We start from the raw sequence: 23,724 nt of genomic DNA, 5'->3' as shown, positions 1-23,724 counted from the left end.
TTCAACACTGTGCATCTTCCCTAACCCTCCATTTATTATTCCCCTTATCCATTTCTGATCCCTTCTACCTGCCACATCCCTCTCCTCTTGCACCTGCCCCCAGCCCCTACCACCTGCCACATCCCTCTCCTCTTGCACCTGCCCCCAGCCCCTACCACCTGCCACATCCTTCTCCTCTTGCACATGCCCCCAGCCACTACCACCTGCCACATCCCTCCTCTTGCACCTGCCCCAGCCCCTACCACCTGCCACATCCCTCCTCTGCACCTGCCCCCAGCCCCTACCACCTGCCACATCCTTCTCCTCTTGCACCTGCCCCCAGCCCCTACCACCTTCCACCTCCTTCTCCTCTTGCACCGGCCCCCAGCACCTACCACCTGCCACATCCCTCCGCTCTTGCACCTGCCCCCAGCCCCACCACCTGCCACATCCCTCCTCTTGCACCTGCCCCCAGCCCCTACCACCTGCCACATCCCTCCTCTCTTGCACCTGCCTCAGTCCCTACCACCTGCCACATCCCTCTCCTCTTGCACCTGCCCCCTGCCCCTACCACCTGCCACATCCCTCCTCTCTTGCACCTGCCCCCAGCCCCTACCACCTGCCACATCCCTCCTCTCTTGCACCTGCCCCCAGCCCCTACCACCTGCCACATCCCTCCTCTCTTGCACCTGCCCCCAGCCCCTACCACCTGCCACATCCCAGAGGGTAAAGTTTTGAACTGGGTCAAGGCGTGGCTTAGCAATAGGAAGCAAAGAGTGCAAATCAATGGTAAAAGATCTGACTGGGGATGTGTTACAGGGGTCCCAAGGTTCGGTATTAGGTCCACTTTTGTTTATTATTTATATCAATGACTTAGACACAGGAATTAGTAGTGATGTTAGTAAATTTGCAGATGATACCAAGATCGGTAGAGTAATTGAGTCGGATCAGGACGCTAGTATTCTCCAAGGTGAACTCAACAGATTATATGACTGGGCGGATAAATGGCAGATGGAGTTCAATGTAGGGAAGTGCAGTATTCTGAGTGTAGGTAGGAACAACCCCTCACATAACTATTGCTTAAATGACACTCTCATAAGTAGGTCTGGGTGCGAGAGAGATTTAGGGGTCTTAGTGAGCTCTGATCTCCGTCCAAGGGCACAATGCATTCAAGCTAGAAATCGAGCTAATAGGGTACTGGGATTTATTTCAAGGAGCGTAAGCAACAGAAGCCCCGAAGTCTTCCTCAAACTATATTTAGCATTAGTTAGACCTCATCTTGACTATGCGGTTCAGTTCTGGTCACCCTACTATAGAATGGATATCAAAATGTTAGAATCGGTGCAGAGGAGGATGACTAAGACGATTCAGGGGTTGAGAAACTTGCCATACGAGGAAAGACTCAAACAGTTAAACTTGCATTCTCTAGAAAGGCGAAGGGTGCGTGGAGACATGATCGAGGTTTATAAATGGATGAAGGGCTTTAATAAGGGAGACATTCATAAGGTTTTGTTGGTAAGAGAACCGGGTAGGACACGAAGGAACGGGTTTAAACTGGATAAATTCAGATTCAACAGGGGCATAGGCAAAAATTGGTTTACTAACAGTGTGGTGGATGAGTGGAATAGGCTTAGCAGTCATGTGGTGAGTGCCAATACAATTGTCACATTCAAAAATAGACTAGATAAATTCATGGACAGCGATATTAGGTGGGGTTAGATACACGGGAGCTTAGGGTCAAAGGAGCTGCCTCGTACAGGCCTACCGGCCTCTTGCAGACTCCTGCGTTCTTATGTTCTTATGTTCTTATCCCTCCTCTCTTGCACCTGCCCCCAGCCCCTACCACCTGCCACATCCCTCCTCTCTTGCACCTGCCCCCAGCCCCTACCACCTGCCACATCCCTCCTCTCTTGCACCTGCCCCCAGCCCCTACCACCTGCCACATCCCTCCTCTCTGCACCTGCCCCAGCCCTACCACCTGCCACATCCCTCCTCTCTTGCACCTGCCCCCAGCCCCTACCACCTGCCACATCCCTCCTCTCTTGCACCTGCCCCCAGCCCCTACCACCTGCCACATCCCTCCTCTTGCACCTGCCCCAGCCCCTACCACCTGCCACATCCCTCCTCTCTTGCACCTACCCCAGCCCCTACCACCTGCCACATCCCTCCACTCTTGCACCTTCCCCCAGCCCCACCACCTGCCACATCCCTCGTGTCTTGCACCTGCCCCCAGCCCCTACCTCCTGCCACATCCCTCCTCTCTTGCACCTGCCCCCAGCCCCTACCACCTGCCACATCCCTCCTCTCTTGCACCTGCCCCCAGCCCCTACCACCTGCCACATCCCTCCTCTCTTGCACCGGCCCCAGCCCCACCACCTGCCACATCCCTCCTCTCTTGCACCTGCCCCCAGCCCCTACCTCCTGCCACATCCCTCCTCTCTTGCACCTGCCCCCAGCCCCTACCTCCTGCCACATCCCTCCTCTCTTGCACCTGCCCCCAGCCCCTACCACCTGCCACATCCCTCCTCTCTTGCACCTGCCCCCAGCCCCTACCTCCTGCCACATCCCTCCTCTCTTGCACCTGCCCCAGCCCCTACCTCCTGCCACATCCTCCTCCTCTTGCACCTGCCCCAGCCCCTACCACCTGCCACAGACCTCCTCTCTTGCACCTGCCCCCAGCCCCTACCTCCTGCCACATCCCTCCTCTCTTGCACCTGCCCCCAGCCCCTACCACCTGCCACATCCAGCTCCTCTTGCACCTGCCCCCAGCCCCTACCACCTGCCACATCCAGCTCCTCTTGCACCTTCCTGCACCTCCCACCACACTCCACTGTAGCAGTGATTTCTGCCTATACTAAAACTAAGCTGCCAAAGTGACTGTGCACATCCATAAGTAATAGCCACTTTTGAATCAATATTTCAGTATACATCATTACTAACACTGTTAACCCTTCATGGTCCTTTAACACGTCAACCACTACATGCGCCGCTGGTGGTGCAACACACACGCTCAGCTGTTGCGTGTTGCACCACTGATGGTACAAATGCATAATTTTTTTTTTATTTATATACAGTGAAACCTCGGTTTTCGTGATTAATCCGTTTGAAAAAGTCCGACGAAAACTGAATGTACAAAAACTGAAGCAATATTTCCCATAAGAAATAATGTAAATTCAATTAATCCGTTCCAGACACTCAAAAATATTAACAAAAAATACATTTTATAGAGAATACATACAGTTTTACATACAGTCAAGGTCGTGCAAAATGGCGTCTTGGAGAAGTGCTTTATTCCCAAGTGAGTGCTGTGGAGGCCGGCACCTGACTGCCAGCTTGATCAAGTATTTCTTTCTCAATGCCTCGGCTCGAATGGAGTTCGAGTTACAAACCCAGCAACCAACACAGTAAGAACCCTTGTTACCATTACATACAATTAAGCCTAACTCCCCACATCTCAAAAACCTTCAGTTATCACAATCGCTAACATAATGTACATCATATTCATCGTTGTCTTCATCGTCTCGTCGTCGCAGTGTTCCTCCCACTCGGACTCATACGCAGTTCTGCCGGGATCGACTTGTAATCTTCCTGGAGGCTGTCTGTTTCGCGTTGACTGTTGAAGAGGCGTGCATATGCTGTTCCCTGCATTCCTGAGGGGAGGTTGCATGTGGGTGTAAGGGGCCTCCCAGGAGTAGGGTGTTGTCGGTGCTCTTTTGAGCTCATCATAGTGACACACTTTCACTCGGCCCGTTGGTTCGTCCTCAGAGGTGAGCTGATAAGACCATCCTCCCCTCAACACCTTGATGACGCGGTGACGGCGAGACAGGTAAGGGGCGATTTTCTTGCCCCCCTTGAAGTGTCATTCTGCATTGGAAAGCTTGAGGCGTAGGAGCTCTCCCACCTGAAAAGCTTCTCCTCTACTCCAATACTTGCTGTTCCTTCTCCTTTGTGCCAGGGCGATCTTTTCCTTCGCTGTCCGCACCGCCCTCTGGATTTTCCTCGTTTTCTCTTGCACCAGTTTTCACGCTGTCTCTGCTTACTCAGTCTGGAATGTAACAATCCGGGTCTTCATTACATACTTCACGGGCGATTACCTGTTCCGGCCGTCTGGCAGGGAGACCAAACACTAGCTGGTGTGGTGACTGTCCCGTCGAGGTGTTCCTTGCAGCGTCGTGGCTGAACTGCAGATGGGGCACCATTTCAGGCCAGTGGTCGATATTGTTCGTACACAGGCACCGAAGGTTGTCCACCAACTGGTTCTGCCTTTCCACCTGGGCCTGGCTGTGGGGGTGGTAGGGTGAGCCAAGCCACTGCTGGATACCTGCTTCACGACAAACTACCTGGAACATATTAGAGGTAAAATGCGTACCTCTGTCAGAAGACAGAGTGCGCAGTAGCCCGAACATGCAGATCCATCTATTGAAAAGAGTCCTCGATGCCGTATCCAACGTGGCATCAAGGGTCGGCGCCATCACTATGTATCGTGTGAGGATGTCTTGCATGTGTAACACATACCGGAACTTATGTTTGCCTGAGGTCGAGAAAGGCCCCACAAAATCAATCTGCATGGTTTTATTCATACAATCAGGTATTAATGTACCTTGCAGTAGTGCCTTACCCGGCTCTTCGTCCTCTTATTGGTCCCAAATGCTTCACATTAACTAATGTGGGCGTCAACGTCCTCCTTCATCCCGGGCCACCAGACACCATTCCTCGCTCTCTCCCACATACGCCTCCATCCCATGTGACCACTAAGGGGTGCATCATGCACTAGGCGGAGGGCTTGCACTCTTAGTAATGCTGGTATCACCAGCACCTAAGTCTCCTTACATCCGTGAGGACGGGGTGCACTCCATCGTCCTCCATGGACAGCATAACAAAGGATGCCTTGGCTTGACAATCGCATACGAGTCTGTAAGTTGAGCGGTCCCCCTTCAGCAACGGCTGTTCCATTTTTTGCGCGCCCCTTCAGGACCTCTACCACTGCTGCTATTTCGTCGTCCTCTTGTTGTGCCTCCCTCAGTGTTGTCACGTCCCAAAACGTGCTGTCGAGACAAGCTGAAGTGCTGACCGCCCCAGCCGAGGTTCCTTCCCTTTCTTCGCCTGAGGCTATTCTGGACAGGTAATCTGCTGTAGACATGGCTGGACTACAGCCAGCCTTGTGTATCGGGTGATGTCAAACTGTTGTAGAAAATCAATCCATCTCCCCCTTCTGCCCCGTTCTTCACTTACATCCAGGGGTGTAACTCATGGGGGAGAGGGGTCGTGTCCCCCCAAAGTTTGAGTTAGGGGGGACACAGTATACTCTGTCCCCCCAAAAACAATAAATATTATGGTTAAATATCATGCTCTTACGAAGAGAGAGCAAAGAAAATTGAACAAGTAGACAAGACTTACCTTGTGTCAGTTGAAGTATGCTTGTAATTTTACGAAGCAAGCCGCCTCTGCTAGAGGGGAGCCTTCACATGAGATACACTTCGTCGCGCCACCACCAGACTTCAAAATATATGACCACCCACATGCCGTAAGATAAGCATAACCGTGTAGGATGGGGGGGGGGGGGACCATAAATTCCCCCAGGGAGGACTCTCCTTCTGGCTGCCAACTTGAGAGGTGTCCTGATAACTCCTCAAACCTCCTCCTTATCAATTTCTGCAACATTCGTGGTCTTCGTTCTAATTTTCATTCTGTTGAACACCATCTCTCCTCCTCTAAACCTCACTTTCTCTTCCTCACCGAAACACAGGTTTCTGAGGCTACTGACAGCAGCCTCTACTTTGTTCTCTCCTACTATATCTTAAATTTCAATCCAAAGCTGGATGTTACGCCTACGTGCGCAACGACATCACTTGCTCTCGTGCCCACGACCTTGACTCTTCTGAATTTTCCACCATCTGGCTAAGACTTCATTGTCATTCTATTACTAAATACATCTGTGCTGTTTATCTCTCACCTTACTCTACTAACTATGTAAGATTCTTTGACTATTTGAATTCTAAAGTGGAGCACATCATGTCTCACTCTCCCTTCGCTGAAATCTCCATCTTGGGAGATTTCAATGTTTACCACCAGCTTTGGCTTTCATCCTCTTTCACTGACCAGCCTGGTGAACAAGCCTACAACTTTGCTCTCCTTAACAACCTAGAGCAGTTGGTTCAGCACCCTACACGTATTCCCGACCGTCTTGGAGACTGGCCCAACATTCTAGACCTTCCCTACCTCTTAACCTTGTGTTTACTCTGTCAAACTGTTCTCTCCGTTGGGCTCCTCCGATCATAACCTTATTTCTGTTTCCTGTCCTATCGCTCCTATACATCCTCTGGACCCACCGAAGAGGCGATGCTTCTGGAATTTTGCTTCAGCTCAGTGGGACGACCTAAGGATGTACTTTTCCGATTTCCCGCGGAATGATTACTGCTTCCAGGAGAGAGACCCCTCTGTGTGTGCTCTGCGCATCACAGAGGTGATTGTCTCTGGAATGGAGGCATACATTCCACATTCTTTCTCTACTCCTCATGCTAAAAAGCCTTGGTTTAATCATGCTTGTTCTCGTGCTATTAAAGATAGAGAGGCAGCTCACAAAAGGTTCCAGAGCCTTCGAACTCCCGCTAACTATGACCTTTACATTTCATCCCGGAATCGTCCCAAATCTATTCTCCGACTTACCAAAACTTCTTTTATCAATAGAAAATGTCAACACCTTGCTTCTTCTGATTCTTCCCGTGACTTCTGGCATCTAGCCAAAAATATCTCCACCAATTTTACTTCTTCCTCTTTCCCTCCTCTCCTTAACCCTGACGGCAGCACTGCCGTCTCATCTGTCTCTAAGGCTGAATTCTTCGCTCAAACTTTCTGTAAGAACTCCACCTTGGACGATTCTGGGCATATTCCTCCTACTCATCCCCCCTCTGACTCCTTTATGCCTGTTATTAAGATTCTTCCAAATGATCTTTTCAATGTCCTCACTGGTCTCAACTCTCAGAAGGCTTATGGACCTGATGGAGTGCCTCCTATTGTCCTTAAAAACTGTGCTTCTGTGCTGACACCCTGCCTGGTCAAACTCTTTCGTCTCTGCCTATCAACATCTACCTTTCCTTCCTGCTGGAAGTATGCCTTCGTACAGCCTGTTCCTAAGAAGGGTGACCGTTCCAATCCTTCAAACTACCGCCCTATAGCTTTACTTTCCTGTCTATCTAAAACTTTTGAATCAATATTTAACCGAAAGATTCAAAATCAACTTTCCACTTCTAACCTTCTATTTCATCGCCAGTATGGGTTCCATAAGAGGCGTTCTAATGGCGATCTTCTTCCTCTCTTAACTGACTCTTGGTCATCTTCTCTTAGCTTTCAAAACTTTCTCTGTTGCGCTAGACATACCGAAAGCCTTCGATAGAGTTGTTGCTTTCAAAACTGCCCTCTTTCGGATTCTATCACTCTCTCTGTTCCTTTATATCCAGTTTCCTTTCCGGCAATTCTATCTCTGCAGTGGTAGATGGTCACTGTTCTTCCCCTAAACCTTTCAACAGTGGTATACCACAGGGCTCTATGCTATCACCCACTCTCTTCCTGTTATTTATTAATGATATTCTTTCCATAACAAACTGTCCTGTCCACTCACACGCCGACGACTCCACTCTGCATTAATCAACTTCTTTTAATAGAAGACCATCCTAATAGGTAGTACATGACTTCAGACTGGAGGCTGCAGAACGCTTAACCTAAGACCTTGCTATCATTTCCGATTGGGGCAGAAGGAACCTTGTGTCCTTCAATGCCTCAAAATCTCAATTTCTCCACCTATCAACTCGACACAATCTTCCAAACACCTATCCCCTATTCTTCGACAACACTCAGCTATCACCATCTTCAACACTAAACATCCTCGGTCTATCCTTAACTCAAAATCTCAACTGGAAACTTCACATCTCCTCTCTCGCCAAATCAGCTTCCTCAAGGTTGGGCGTTCTGCATCGTCTCTGCCAGTTCTTCTCCCCTGCGCAGTTGCTATCCATATACAGGGGCCTTGTCCGCCCTCTTATGGAGTATGCATCTCACGTGTGGGGGGGCTCCACTCACACAGCTCTTCTGGACAGAGTGGAGTTTAAGGCTCTTCATCTCATCAGCTCTCCTCCTCATACTGATAGTCTTCTACCTCTTAAATTCCACCGCGATGTTGTCTCTCTTTCTATCTTCTATCGATATTTCCACGCTGACTGCTCTTCTGAACTTGCTAACTGCATGCCTCCCCCCCTCCCGCGGCCCCGCTGCACACGACTTTCTACTCATGCTCATCCCTATACTGTCCAAACCCCTTATGCAAGAGTTAACCAGCATCTTCTCTCTTTCATCCCTCACGCTGGTAAACTCTGGAACAATCTTCCTTCATCTGTATTTCCCCCTGCCTACGACTTGAACTCTTTCAAGAGAAGGGTATCAGGACACCTCTCCTCCCGAAATTGACCTCTCTTTCAGCCACCTCTTATGATTCTTTTTTAGGAGCAGCGAGTAGCGGGCTTTTTTTTTTTTTTTTTTTTCTTTTTTTTTTTTGTGCTCTTAAGCTGCCTCTTTTGTTGTGAAAAAAAAAGAAAAAAAAAGTCCTAATCATGCAAGCATGGGAGGGAGTGGAGGGCATGTGAAGGCTCCCCTCTAGCAGAGGCGACTTGCTTCATAAAATTACAAGCATACTTCAACTGACACAAGGTAAGTCTCGTCTACTTTTTCAATTTTACATCATCAAGCCGCCCTCTGCTGAGAGGTGCCCCCACATGAGGCTTTGAAGCCATGTGGGCGTCGTACCTGATATTAGCTATGAATTTGGGCCAATAAAATATTCGTGGACACCGAAGATCTACTGATATGTTCATATACATACACGTGCACATAAGTATGACAAAATTTCACTCTGACCTGTATAATTCATTTGACAAGAACATGTTATGAGCAGCCAGCTAATCTGAACAACTGCTCATCCATTGTGAAATGCTGATCTACTGCTGTGTAAACTTAGTGTATAACTAATAATAAACCATATGCCTTAGCTGCATACCACACCTTGATACCCAGACATGGTAATGTAGATGTTCACAAAATAACATTTAATCAGTTGCCTGAGCCCTATACGTAACCCGTAAAGTCCACCCATATGTTGTAGTAAGATACCCAACTCATTCTAACACGGCTTCCTGGAATGGGTCTGATTCGGCAATAATATGCTTGTCATAATATTTTGCAAAAGTGGTTTCTCTTGACCACCCCGCTTTCGCCATAATACACGTTACTGGGACAGTCATTGCCTTGGCCTTCGACGCCGCGGCTGGCCAAACACTGCCAGCTGTGAATCTGGCGGTGTCTACCCCTGACATGTGAAGCATGGTCTTGATCCAACATGCGATGGTGTCTTTTGTGACAGGTTTGTGTGGTTTGGTAAAGCTGATGAGTAGGTTATTCACCTTGTGTTTGGTGATCTGTCTGAGTTCCTCTGTCTGTTTAATGTAGGTTAGCAAAGTTTTACATATGCACAAGCTGGCATCTTCAGAATAAGCCTGAAACTTCACTCTTTGAATGTTATAGTTGGGTCTGCATTGTTTAATGTTTCCCCCCAACTGAACAGCAATGTTATCATCCCCTGTGCTAATGCCTGTTAGCACCAACAAGTGTAAAGTCTGGACTCTCGCTGCTTGTGTAAGTGCCATCAACATCACAAGCTTCAGGGTTAGTTCTTTGAGGGACAAGTTATGTAATGGGTACATAGATCTAAGTTCCTGTAGTACTGGTGCAACATCCCAGGTTTCCGTGCACCTGGGTTTAGTTGGTCTTAGGTTGAACACCCCTCTCATGAATCTGCTAACCAGCGGGTGGATCCCCGCTCTTCAGCCATTCACCACAATGCCGAGGGAAGAGAGGGCACCCCTGGCCGTGTTGAGGCATTCATACCCCACTCTCCTGTGGAAAGTTTCCGTCAAAAAGTTGATGATGTTGGATACAGTGGGATCAAGGGGATTGATGTCCCACCTATCACAAAATTGCATCCATCTTCTGATGTGTGGCCTGTATTGTTTCACTGTCCCGGGTTTCCAGGAGGCCAGGATGATGTCTGCACCCTCTGCAGATATGCCCCATTCTCGGAGTGTGTCCTGGACAGTAGGCATGCCATAAGTCGCATGTACTTCATTATTGGGTGCATCTCCACTGAGGAAGGGTGCGGCAGTACGTCCTTCCTCCTCATAATTATGCGGGGGTGATCGACCAGCTTCCTGAGTATCATGCCCATCCATGGCTGCGACAGCCACAGGGGTACAACCATCCACCCCTTGGCCCTTTCTGCACGCATCTTTTGCAGGCACCTTGTGATTAAAGAGAATGGGGGAAAAGTGTGACAGAGGTCAAATATCGTCCATGTAATTGAAAAAGCATCAAAGTAAGCTGCCTCTGGGTCTGGCTTCCATGAACAGAAATAGGCCACTTGTTTGTTAAGTCTAGATGCAAACAGATCAATGGAAGGGGTGCCAAAAATGTGACATAGGTCTTGGAAAATGAGTTCATTCAGCTTCCATTTGTGCCTGTCGTTGACTCTACGAGATGCAATGTCCGCCATAACATTTTTTTTTCCTGGTATGTGTGAGCATGTGACCCATGCATTATTAGCTGCACACCATTCCCAAATTGAAGTAGAGATATCATTACAAATTAGTGACTTTGTACCTCCCATTTCATTTATGTTTGTCATGGCCGTGGTATTGTCGCAGAAAACTTTGATGTGCTTCCCACAGAGCTCAAGTCTGAAAGTCTGAAGTGTTAGGAGAATTGCTTTGAGCTCAAGAGCATTGATGTGTAATTGTTTCTCCTCTATTGACCAAAAACCACTAGTGGTCTGCTGATTTAGGTGGCCGCCCCAGCCTGCACCAGATGCATCCGTGTACAGGTGTGCCTGCTCTGAATAGTTGCCTGTCCTGTGTTGAAATATTATTTAACCACCAAGTTAGATCAGCTTTCATCTCATTAGTGATAGTCATCCTCCTGCTAAAGTTTCCTTTCTCCTTCTGCAAAGCCGCAATCTTCGCAGTTTCCAACTTCCGGATGTGCAGTTTTCCCAACTCCACTGCTGGGGTGGCAGCCACCAGTAGGCCAGTGACCCTAGCCGCTTCCCTGATTTTGACTCCGCTTGCCCAGGAGTTCCTTACAGCTTTGAGCTATCTTCTCTACCCTGCGTTCCGGCAAGGAAATTTTCACACTGTTGGTATCAATGATATTGCCCAAGTACTCAAGGCGTTGTGTTGGGGCCAGGGCTGACTTGTCTTCATTAATGCAGAAACCCAGTTTCCTCAACAAATTGATTGTATCTTGTATGCAAGCCAAGCATCCCTGCATGGTGCTGTTGCAAATAAGTGTATCATCTATAAAGCCAGTAATACTGTAACCCTTCTCTCCTAGAGTTGCAAAAACAGGTTTCATCAGTTTTGTGAAAAGTCTTGGACCCTCTGAAATACCATTTGGAAGACAAGTGAACTGGTAAACAGTACCTTGCCATATAAAACAAAAGAATCTCTGTTGTTCCTCTGCAGTCTTTACCGAGTAATATGCATGTCTCAGATCCACTGAAGCCAAATAGTCTCCTGCATGGATAAGGTTAATGGCTTGCTCAAAATTCTCCATTTTAAAGTGTATGTATGGGATATGGATGTTTAATTCTTTTAAATTGAGCACCAACCTACATTCACCGTACTTCTCCCTTAAAAAAAAATGGGAGAAATAATGTGATCCGCCTTCCTCTGCGTAACCTTAATCACCTTGAGCCGTAAGAGTTTGGTAATCCCCTCTCAAATAATTTGTTGTTCTACCTTATTAAATTGATATTCTAATTCACTTAAGAATAAATGGTCAATGTCCTCAACTTTGATATCAAGGTGGCAATGTTGTACAATATCCAAAATAATTGGGTCAGTAGTAATGCTACGCCACTCATGTGCAAAGTAATGCAGTCTACCCGCCTCAAAGCTGTTACTGGCCTCTGCTATTGCCTGGGCCTGTAGTGTGTGCGGCCCTTGGCGTTTTTTGAGTCAGTGTCATGACGTGCAGAGGTTGGTCGTTGACTACCCTCGGAGGCCGACTTGTGCAGTCCATAAGGCTGGAATCTGGAGGAGAACCCCCTGTGCGAGGTCCTTCCCAAAAAACCTCTTGTCCTTCCTCCGGCGTATCTCCACTTAGCGGGTGGTTTCTTGGCTGTGATTGTGTTTCAGTTTCTCTAACTCTTCAATGTGCTGAGCGGACTGTGAGACGTCATCCCCAAACAAGAATCGGGCCATTGGCACCTTGTCTGAACAGAGGTGCGAGTACTTATTGTTGATCTGCTTTATCTCAAAACGTCGCGCCAGGTTGTTCTTGGGGTTCGCATTGCCTAGCAAGGCCAGGGCACTGTTAATCACGCCCACTAATTCGTGTGCCACCACAGAGTGCTCTTCATCTTGCGCCACTTTATCCAGAGCCAAAAGAGATTTGGTGATGATAATTGCCGCTTGAAGAATGTCCTTGTTGACGTCCTTTAACCGCCAGTCTGCCTTCTTTGCGTCGGTTCTGAGCGCTTCTAGAATCTGCGGGTTGCACTCCACCGGAGCGAGTGCATGACAGTTGCTAGGCCTCTTGGTGATGTCATCCTCACAGATGTCTTTAAATCCTCGTCCAGCATACCATTGTCGAACACGAAGTTCACCATCTCGGCCATTTGTGGATCAATCTCCTCAGAAACTAACTCATGAGGGCCAAAGGTCTTAACCCCCTGCATTAAGGCACTACTGCCAGGGGCATGCTTCCCTGAAACCTCATCAACGGTAAATGGTAAACGGTAATTTCCTCCTCCTCACTGCCGGAGTCATGGAAACCTGTGAAGGAGGCAGGTGAATCAGTGCGTGGCACACCTGTTGAAGTACCTGTCCCAAAGTTCACCGCAGCAGGCCCGGGGGTGGAAACCTGCCTTTCCACCTTCAACTTGTCCACTTCACCTCTCAACTCCGACAAAACCTCCAACACCATGGTCCATGGGGCAGCAGGGGCCGAGGCCGGCGAGCAGGGCCGAGATGGTCTGTTTACCCCCGACCGCATGGCCCGCGAGGAAGACGCGCTGGAGTCTCGGTGTCCCAGCTCACGGCCCGTGGGTTGGACCTGGCAGCACCCGCCCATGAAGACCTGCTGGTCCTTGGGGTACTAGGTGACCCATGGGGTTCGGTTGAGTCTTCCCCTGAGGCCGATATACTGCACACCTGCTGTAACACAAAAACACAACTGCCGTGGGCACGTGTGTAAGCCTCAAACACTGCGTAATAAAGCCATTTGCGAGGCTCTGCCCGCTCCTGTGATAGGATTCTGGGTAGAAGGCACTGTACCTGCGTGACAGGTGACGTGGCCTTAACCAGACGAGTAGAAAAGTGCTGAAAATACGCGGAGCGTCTTGCTGCACAACCTCCTGGTGTGGCAACGTAGAAGCAACTGGTGGTGGCGCGACGAAGTGTATCTCATGTGGAGGCTCCTCTCAGCAGAGGGTGGCTTGATGATGTAAAATTTAATTGTTACCTCTTATTATATATATTTATGCTGTATACAGATGCTTAATGTTAAACCACCCATATTATTTATTTTACCACCCATAATAGGCTTCACAGTTCTCCTAAAAAGAGTTCAAATTTCTAAATTTTTCTGGGGGGCTCACCCCAGACTCCCCAGCTGAACAGGCTCACTTCGCTCCTCACTCACCCCATTGTCCCTCCCAACTTTTTGTAACCAGTTATGCCCCTGCTTACATCGAGAGAGTTGAGCCAGCGGAGAGCCCGGTGGTCTGTGATCAGATCAAACTGGGAGGAGTACAGGTAAATCCTGAATCTTCTCATTGCCACTATCACCACCAAAAGTTCCTTTTCGGTTGCCGAGTAACGTCCCTCCGCCGGGGTGAGGGTATGGTGGAAAAATGCAACCGGAAGCAGTCATCCATCTCCTGACCTGTTTGCAAGCATCTCACCTGTCCCAACATCGCTTGTGTCTGTCACAAGCATGAAGCGCTTCTTGTAATCTGGGAGATTTAAAGAAGCTGCATGTGCCACCTGCGACTTGAGATGCTGAAATGAGTTGTCCATCTCTTTAGTCCAAATCAGTCTTTGGTAAGGGTTCTTGTCCAGGGCTTCATTGAGCGGCTTAGCTGTCTCTGCCATGCCCGGTAACCAGCGCTGTACATATGAGAACCCACTGAGGGCCCTCCTGAGTTCCCCTATTGTTGTTGGCCTCGGAACTGTTTTCAGATCGTTCACTCTTTGTTGGCTCATACTAAACATCCCGTCACCCACAACTGCAAGGTATTCTACCCTACGGACACCGAAACGGCACTTTTTAGGTGCTAACTTGAGCCCGGCATTCCTTATCTTGGCCAGGACTTTATGTAGTCTGTCGTTGTGTTCGGTCATCTTCCAAAACCTCAGCCTTAATCTGCAAGTAATCTTTGAACCATTTCCCAAATGAACCCGGGCCTTCTGACTAGAAGTCAGGGCAGCATACCAACCAGACCACCGATGGACTAAAAGGTTACCGCGCCAGAGGCCACTTCTGCAGCCATTAACTGACTCCCCAGCCCTGCACTGTGGAGATGAAGGTGAAGGTAACCCCGCCCACACCCGTGACTGATGGAAACGCTTTTAAGCCCATCGGTGGTGTGGTTGGTATGCTGCCCTGACTTCTAGTCAGAAGGCCCGGGTTCGAACCCTGGCACTCAGTGGTGTTCATTTGGGAAATGGTTCAAAGATTACTTGCAGATCAAGGCTGAGGTTTTGGAAGATGACCCCCCATGACAGGTTTGCTGATATACATGGGTGTGGTGTACTCACAGAGATTTCCCTCTACTGGTCAAAGAAAAAATACATGGAGGAACCTTTGCATCTGGAGTAATGTCCTGAGAAAGGTTTGAGCTGTTAGTTAGATTTTTGCACTTGAATGCTAACACATATGAGCAAACCCTACAGACAAGCTCTATAAGATCAGGCCTTTCACAGATGTCATTACAAAACAATTTCAAAGTGTACAAACCAGGGTCAGAACTTGTAATAGAGGAAACCATGGTTCTCTATAGAGGATGCATAAACATCAGGCAGCATGTACCTGGTAAGGCTCACAAAATATGGGCTAAAGTGTATAAGTTATGTATAAGTGGCAAAACTCGAGAGGGTACTGTACAGTACCCTCTCGAGTTTCGCGCTATCCGAGTTTCGCAATCCTCGAGTTTAGCGCTTAGTCCTAAATTCTTACCATACCGACTTTCGCGCATTACCGCCCTGAGTTTCGCGTTGCTTTGACATGTACGGGTCACGTCTGCCTGCCGTCGGCGTCATGCGTGCTGCCTTAAAAAGCGGTGTTCAACCATTGGGGCTATGGGCAACCGTGGTTGCCCATATGCCCAACCCGGAGCGAGTTGTTGGTTGCCCGTATAAATGGAAAATGGTTGTGGGTACGAGCTTGGGTATGTGGGTACCTCACGGCTGTATGGAAACAAACAGATGACAGCAGGGCTGAGGAGTGAGGAGCAGTGGAAGATGGCCCACCAAGAGACTCATAAAATGGACTGGCAGAGCTGCTTTGCTTACTACTTGATTAATTAACAAGATAAGAGAACACCCCGTGCTGTGGAACCACAGTCCAAAAAACTTATTTTCTCCAGTCTGTGAAAATTGTAGAACTCCCGGTGTTGTTTTCCTGGCACAGGACAGGACATGGCAGTGACGGTCCAATACGCTGGCCGGTGTTGCGAGAAATATCTCCCCACTGAAATTAGTCATTTTGCAGTCCACCACACATGTGCGCTGTGGGAATACACAGCATTAAAATTATTAATTTGCCTGGTTTTGTTCTAGTTTGTCCATTTGTGATCTTTGTGAACGGTGAGGGAAATAAGGAAACAGTAAGCAAGTTGAACCTCTCTGCGAACTATTTTGCGGCTGTGGCGGCGATGGGTGCACGTACAATAGGCATTGAAAAGTCAATCATTATATTGGTGATTTAATGATTTATGACTGAAAGAGTCAGCAGATTATTTCACAACACACAGAAAACTACCAGAAAATATAGGTTTGTCCAGCTGTCCCACGGGTGACGTTCTGGAAATTTACTCAGTTCTCTGACAAGGTTTGGGTAAACACTCTTGTCCTCCTGTCTTTGAAGCCATAATCATGCCCACAACTGTTTCTTCCTTCCATTTAACTGCAGCAACAAGTCCATAACTTGGGTAACGGCTGCACAAGCCGCGACAGCCCTTACTTTAGCAGACGACACCACGTGGATACAGGGCAACTGCTTTGTTTACGGGCAACCGACCTTGACCGTGTGTGATGCACACCCGGAAGAGTTGAAGTTGCCGGTTGCCCCTACCGCCAACGCAGTTGTAGGAAAAAGCCCCAGTGTAACACCAGCTTACGGACAACCGACAACTCGCTCCTGGTTGGGCATACGGATACACGCAACCGTGGTTGCCCGTAGTGCCAACGGTTAGAGTAAATCGGTCAGTGTGACACTACCTGAAGCCAGCGAGGTTGCTGATTGAATGAGCAGCGTCGATGATGCCATCAGACTCACAACGAACCACAATCGTGTTTTCAGAACTGCTAGCCAATTGTAAGGCAACCACCTTCAACTGCAGCTTCAAAACGACCTGTTCTCCCTTCACATTTTCTTCCTATTACCAAGGTACGTATTTTGAGATAACAAGGAAGTAAAGTAAAAAAAAAAGTCAGTTTTTCCAAGGGTCAGAACCAATGAGCGCTTTTTCATGGATTTCAATACCCCGAGTTTCGCGATCCTCGAGTTAGCGCTATACCTTAAGAATGAAGCACAAAACTCGGGAGGGTACTGTACATGTGCACATGTTTTCGATGGGAACTTTATTCAAAGCACACCATTATATCTTTGTTTTTTTATATTATGTATGCGTATATTATTTTATGATAAAGTACATTACAATCAGGGATTGTTTCTGACACAATTGCAGTGAATTAATTGATTCAAGGAAACTGTAACAAAAGAAATTCATCACATCCATCGTCCCATCACAGCCTATGTCTACTGTTTTTGTTTCTTACATTAGTTGTGGATGGCTGTAACCATCAAGCTGTGGTTTTCATTATGTGTTTTAGAAAGAAAATGGATTGACGCTTTCAGTGGTAGACATTTTTATAATAACGTTGACTAAAGTCTGCTTTAGCAAGGCCGAACTTGCCCTTGCAATTGTTCTAGAGTAAACCCTCTCGTATCTGGGTTAATGGAGCCACGGGGGCACCCGGATATGGGAAAAACCCGGATATGGTGTAGGTTAAGTTTACGGACCTGAAACCCCAACTTTCGATCATGGCCTGCCATAAAGACAACGACAGAGTACTGCATAGGTGCTTCTGTCCATACTCATACTATGGTATGCCCCATGGCTTTGTGGTAGTCAGTCTGCACCAGGGAGTGAAATGCGCGCGATTGACATGCTCCGGGCACTGAGAAAAGGGTTCGAGCAGTGTCGTCACGGTTAGCACTCGCGGCAATCTCTCCCTGGCTTATCGCAGTCCTGCTGCACCTTGGGGGGGATCTGTTACTTAGGATTCGGCAATTAGGCGCGACAGCCTCAGCCGCTAACCCATTGCTGGGGTGCCTAGCCCCGTGTTCACAGGCAGCAGCTAATGTTCCCCTGCCTGGCCAATCACAGCAGTGGGCCCTGGACCCTACCCAGAAAAGCCCAGGTATTTGTGGCAGCTTAACCGCCCAAATCTGCACCATCGTGTTTCCCACGTAGGATTTCTAGCAGACCCAGCACTGCCACAAGAAACTTTTTATGGGTCCAGTTTTACAAAAGTGGAAGGCCGATTGCTTTGTGCTCTTCTTAGGTGCGCGTCCGCAGCTTTATCGCTGCATAGCTGCGTTAGCAACCTCATGGCTACGAGCACCTCAGGCTTTACCACCCGGGTCAACCAGAAGGCATACCAGAGCAATACCCGAAACGGTCTGGGCTGGCAACGAGCATCAAGTACTCTAAGCAGGCTTCTATACGGACGCCCGGGCAGGCACCCCAGGGTGTTACCATATTAAGCCCGGCAATGAGCCCAAAGGCCCACAGACACCGGGCAAGTACGCCAGGCCGCCCCACTCTGAGTGTGAGTGGGGAGGATAACCAAGGAGTCAATGACAACCTGGCGCATCCGCTTGCATGGTGATCTGTTGCTGTTTAGTTACACTGTGTTGCCCTTGCGAGCCAGGGTGGGCGGGTACCCCCTGCACAGTGCATCCAGCGGGACCATGGGGAGGCCAGCCACAAGAAGTAACCACGATTTACGGCCAGCCCGCACCTCCAGATCGGGCTGGCCCACGGGATTCCCGAACCCCTGCGGGCCCCTTTACTCGCCTTACCGTAAGCATGGTAAAATCCTTCTTTCACATGTCGGACCGAGAGTGGTACATATCCGCATATCTTATTCCGCCCGCACTCCTGCAGGAGTGCTAGCAGACCCGCACGCATTCTCCATGAGGACGGAGCCCTACTCACCTAGTCCAGTCTGAATTTAGGTAGTTATCAAGGCTTAAGCTAGGGATCGCACTGTGTGTTTCATTTAAACAGTCCTTTGACACTCCCGCCATTTAAACCTGCACTGCCTTGACTCTCGTCACTTCAATATGGTCTGCAGCGCTCGGCAAGGACATTTACGTGCCAGTTGTACTGCGAAGCACACAGCTTTCCTGCGAACCTTCGCACCAGGGCGTCAATATAATTACTACGTGAAAGCTGGGGCGCGCCTTACGGGTGCTGTACGCCCCCCCGGCAGAGCTTAGAGGCATTGCGCGGGCAATTTGAACGACTTTTGGTGGCATGCGACAATTTTGTATTATTTTTTCGAAAAAATCTAATATTTTTTAAAACTCTCGGATACGGGCGAGGTCGGATACGGTGCACCCGGATAAATGAGGGTTTACTGTATATAGCATTGCAGCCAAAGGGTTAATTAAGGGGACAATATGCTGTGAATTAAAAAATGATATTGGTAATAAATATATGTCTACCTGAGTTTGTGTGGTATACATAATTAGTCACTCAGAGGGGGACCTGTCGTGCATGATATTTCTCTATCAATCGGCCAATCAAGTGACTTTCTTTCCAGGGAAAACTCAAGTATAAAGAAACCATCTTTAATGGGTTTGAAAAGATGCCGACTGCCTTTGCTGGACTATTTGAAGGCGAAAACATTGGCAAGGCAGTTGTGTTGCCTTAGCTGCTGTGGCCTCCAAGACATCTGCACCAATCAGGGTTGGAAAAAATAATGATTTTTTATAAAAAAAAAATTTTTAAATTGATGTATATTTGATTTATATCAGATTTTTTATTTAAATTGATTTTTTTATTCAAATTATTTATTTTTGCATTAATCCTTATTTGTTTCCACTGATTATTTGTTTCAGTCTTGTGAAGCCATTTTCCTGTATTAAACTTGGCCAGTGTTAAATGAAACCATAGTTTAATATACATTTCCCAAGATGAGTTTTTCACATAACAATCTTAAGTTGCCAACTTGTCTATTTATATGTTGTCAAATTTGGATCATATTAAGAAATTAGACTTAATCATGTTACTTTGCATTAAAAAAAGAATTAAGCTCATTAACCCATTCGTGGTTAGCTATGTTACAATGTGTGTACTTCCCCTGGTCACAAAAAATGGAAAACAAAATTTTTGGCCTAATGAACCCAAAAATATCTCCACATAAAGAAAATAACATGGAAATTTTCTCCTTACCTTTTCTTAAATGCCGCGCTGGCATTTAACTGGCACCTGTGGCACGGCATTGCCAGGTGTAATTTCACCACTGAGATATTATTTTCAACTCTTCCTCTAACAACTGTTTTTCTTTTGCACAACACTATATTCTTATGATATTGTATCACTATAACAACACAATTAGTCTCAAAATAGTAATTATGAACGGGAGACAAAAAAAGGAAATGTGGCATAATAATTGTTTCCTTTTGTACAACACTACATTCTTATGATAGTGTGTGACTAGGCTATAAGAACACAATTAGTCTCAAAATAGTAATTATGAACAGGAAACATAAAAAGGAAATGTGGCATAACACGTGACCTACAGGATCGGCAGGAAGGCGTCTGTCTGGCTGGAGTGAGACCACGGGCAGGTGGGGGAGTCACTCTTGGACGAGACGCATTGCTTTCATCTTCGCTTGATGAACTCCGACGTCTTGCCATCTTCGTTCTGCCACCATGTGGTGGATATAAACACCTAGAGGTGGAAGGAGGTGGAGAAGATAGCTGAGTAGGTGATGGTCCAGAGCATATGTTTGAGGAGTAGTCAGCTGCTGCTGTGTCTGATGGATAATCATCTTCACATCTACTTGCTGATTGGCTTTCTTCACTTTCTTGAAAAACATAATCTTCATCTTTATCACTATCATCTATTGTAGATTCACTGTCAGTATCACCCACCTCTTCATTGACATGAAGCTGAATTTGCTCATCAGTGAGAGCGCCGAGTCGACGTCTACGTGCCGTACTGTATAAGCATGCTCTGAACCAATAAAACTGCCGCGTATAAGTCATCACTTGAGAAAAGATGCCTGACACTTCAATAAACGTAATTATAAACCGCTAGAGGCATTTCATTCACGTGTTAAAAAAATAATAAAACGTCATATGACGTGGTTGACCAGAGGGAGTAACAACATTAACACGTCAGGTGACATGGTTGACCACGAACGGGTTAAATTTCATAATTACATTTATTGTTATTATCAACAAAAAGACCTTACTTTTTTATGCATTTGAATATTTTTTTTGTAAGAGATGGCAATGATTCACTGGTGCCTGACTTGCTGCAGGACCAATAGGCTACAGGATCAGTACAGGACAAGTGAACTTGATACTTTTCCTGTACAATTGGTTCACATGTTCATCCTTCTTATATATATATATATATATATATATATATATATATATATATATATATATATATATATATATATATATATATATATATATATATATATATATATATATATATATATATATATATATATATATATATATATATATATATATATATATATATATATATATATATATATACATATATACATATATATATGTTGTTGTGCTGGAAGCTTCCCTTGGCATTTATGGGCCTCTAGAAGGCTCCGGGAGGAGCGAGCAGGGGCGGGAGCAAGGCCCATCCATGCACGGGCTTGACCAGGCGCCAGGCGAGAAGTGTTGCCAACTCGCACATATTTTTGCTACATGTTCTTGTATGATCTAAAATATACTGTAACGTTCTAGACTGTACTGTTCTGGATATATATAGAAGAGGGCGAGAGGAGACAGTCCCAATCATAGTAAGCTAGTGGCCAGTCAAGAGTGAAGTGTACTACTAAGGAAAAATATTAAACTCCAGAAGTTGTGCAAAGTGTTTACATATCTCCCTCCCATGGAGTCTTGTGACGGCGACACGGAACCCAGTAATACGTCCGGCATAACAATATATATACAGTCGAGTTGCGTATGGCACGGTTAATTGGTTCTGAGCAACAGCCGCGTCATAGGATTAACTAAACCTATGGAGAAAATACAAATTGGTTCTGGCCCTTGCCATTTTGCCCCACCCACACTTCTTTTTTTTTTTTCGTTCGTTCTAGCTCGAGTGCACCGGTAGGCATTATCTGCCTTTTGATGTTGTTCAGTCCGACCCCACGCTCACCACCTTATCCACTCGGCCACCACCAACACCCTCTTTTTCACTCAGTACATATTGGGAAAATTCAATTTGGTACTGACTAGCTGCCATTTTATCCCACCTGCGCTCACATACGGGGAAAATTCATTGTTTCCTCTCAACCCTCCTGATGACATCCAGTTTCTGCTTGTACGTCAGTGGGTGAATCTTGCCCGTGGGTCTCCCAGCAGGCTTGCAAGCCATTGCATGTGCAGCACGTGCGTGGTAAGCGAGCCGACTCCTTGCCGTGTGTGGGCTGGGGGGTTAACTAGGGTTCACAGTCATTTTGTTTGTTTTGATCATTACCAGTAGCGGCTATCACCGCTATAGTATTTCCACGTAAAACTGGCCAATGGGGTAGTGGCGATAATTAGTGGTGACCAACCACTTTCAAAGATTCTCTCTCTCTCTCTCTCTCTCTCTCTCTCTCTCTCTCTCTCGTTGGTTTCATTATACACCATGTCTCTGATTTCTTCCCTTTCGGACTGGGCAGCAAAAAAGACAAAAGAAAAGATCAAAAGGCTCTGGGAACACTGGCCAATTTAGATTTTTAAAAGCCAGTTTGCCAGCAGGCTGATGTGCAGAAGTGGCCTGCTGTAAGTGTCATTTGCTTCTCTAAAAGAGCTGCAAGGCAAGTACCATAATATTTCATTTAATTAATGTCTTATGCAAATATAAAAGAGAAGCATCTCCCTCTTGCATTGCTATCAAATCAAAGCCACTGCAGGGAAAACCTGGCAATTCTAGTTTCTCCTCACCATGAAGCTCATGCAAAGGTGAGTAATATCAGGGTTCCAGTGATGTGTGATCCATATTAATGTATTAACTTCATATATGTTTTGGACCATCAGCTCATTTTTGTGCAAAAATAAATTAGAACAAATGTTGGCATATAATATTCCTGAAAGAGTCCTGTATTGAGGATCCACTAGTGTTATTTACTCTATTCAGAATGTTGGTGGGAAGGCAGCTATGTGGTCACTGCAAACACTGTTTTCTGCAAAGTCAGGATCTAGCCCCAGCTCCCGAGGTGCTTCATCATTGCCTTATACAGCTATCAGACAATACTGCCAACATCTCCCTCTTTAATTCTGCCACAACATTGCTTCCCTTTGTATGTCTGATCAATATTTTCATGCTGTTGGGTATGTACGTGTATAGTTCCTTGGTAAACGATATGTGAGAAGAGGACGACTTATTGACTGTTTCACCAGTATCTTCGATGCTCCGACTCTCGTGTTCGGAGTCTAGCCAACACGAACCAGCCGGATTGCCACGTCAGGCACCCAGCACATATTGTGGGCTACCACCTCACAAATAAAGTTGTTCACCACACACTGCCACACTGTTTGGACCTACCCCTTGCACTCTGTCACCACTCTTGCAGCCTCACTGCACATAACTTTCTTCCTTAGCTCATTCCAGTGCCATCCAGAGTTAACTAATATCTTCATTCATTCATCCCTTTTACTGGTAACCTCTAGAAGCCTTCCTTCATATGTATTTCCTCAGTCCAAGGACTTAAGTCTTTTAAGAAGGATGTTCCTGGATGTATCAAGACACTTCTCTTGAGTCTGAGCCTCTTTGCCCAACTTTTTTATGTTCATTTTAATGTCTTGCTGTTTTGCCCTTGAGCTGCCTCCTCCGCTGTAAAAAACATGAACACTGTGCTCTGTACCTCTTTATTGCAAGAAAGCTGGATTTCTAGTCCCCAAATAGCTCACATGAAACTATTGGAGACAGTAATCATATGGAAAGACTGGTTACCTTCTGATACCAGCATGGTCTGCAAACTGTACTTCAGTAAGGGAGATGTTGCTGCTTGTAAGTATGGTATGGTTACATGCATTACTATACCTGTGTTATGTGTTTGGGCTAACATATTTAACATGATTGGGTCAGGATTCAACTATTATTGCGAATTTACTATTTCGCAACATACAGGTATGGTAAAAATCTCACAAACACCGAC

The 23,724-nt window shown here is 46.8% G+C and overlaps 1 protein-coding gene, 1 long non-coding RNA gene and 1 pseudogene across 3 annotated transcripts in view; 1 reads left to right on the top strand and 2 right to left on the bottom strand.

Moving 5' to 3' along the window:
• LOC126989223 (prostaglandin reductase 1-like) overlaps positions 1 to 19,319 on the top strand; it is a 106,299-nt gene extending 86,980 nt beyond the window's left edge. The window contains exon 8 of the mRNA XM_050847859.1: positions 19,137 to 19,319. Coding sequence (XP_050703816.1) covers positions 19,137 to 19,247 — 111 coding nt within the window. The 3' untranslated portion in view covers positions 19,248 to 19,319. The remainder of the gene's footprint in view (positions 1 to 19,136) is intronic.
• Positions 60 to 7,318, bottom strand: LOC126989221 (uncharacterized). Of its 2 annotated transcripts, XR_007743038.1 has the most exons (6): positions 2,649 to 7,318; positions 2,356 to 2,560; positions 1,958 to 2,047; positions 1,826 to 1,915; positions 554 to 688; positions 60 to 113 (listed from the first exon to the last, which is right to left on the bottom strand). It is a non-coding gene; the product is annotated as an uncharacterized LOC126989221 (long non-coding RNA). The 2 variants fall into 2 exon arrangements; XR_007743037.1 differs by lacking the exons at positions 60 to 113; positions 554 to 688 and having other exon boundaries at positions 811 to 1,915.
• Positions 8,655 to 19,130, bottom strand: LOC126989219 (uncharacterized; annotated as a pseudogene).
• Positions 19,320 to 23,724: the final 4,405 nt, after the last annotated feature.

Source organism: Eriocheir sinensis, unplaced genomic scaffold (assembly GCF_024679095.1).
Source record: "Eriocheir sinensis breed Jianghai 21 unplaced genomic scaffold, ASM2467909v1 Scaffold110, whole genome shotgun sequence".
Taxonomy (NCBI): Eukaryota; Metazoa; Arthropoda; class Malacostraca; order Decapoda; family Varunidae; genus Eriocheir; species Eriocheir sinensis.
The sequence above is the reverse complement of the archived record's forward strand: the minus strand, read 5'-3'. Positions and strand labels throughout refer to the sequence as shown.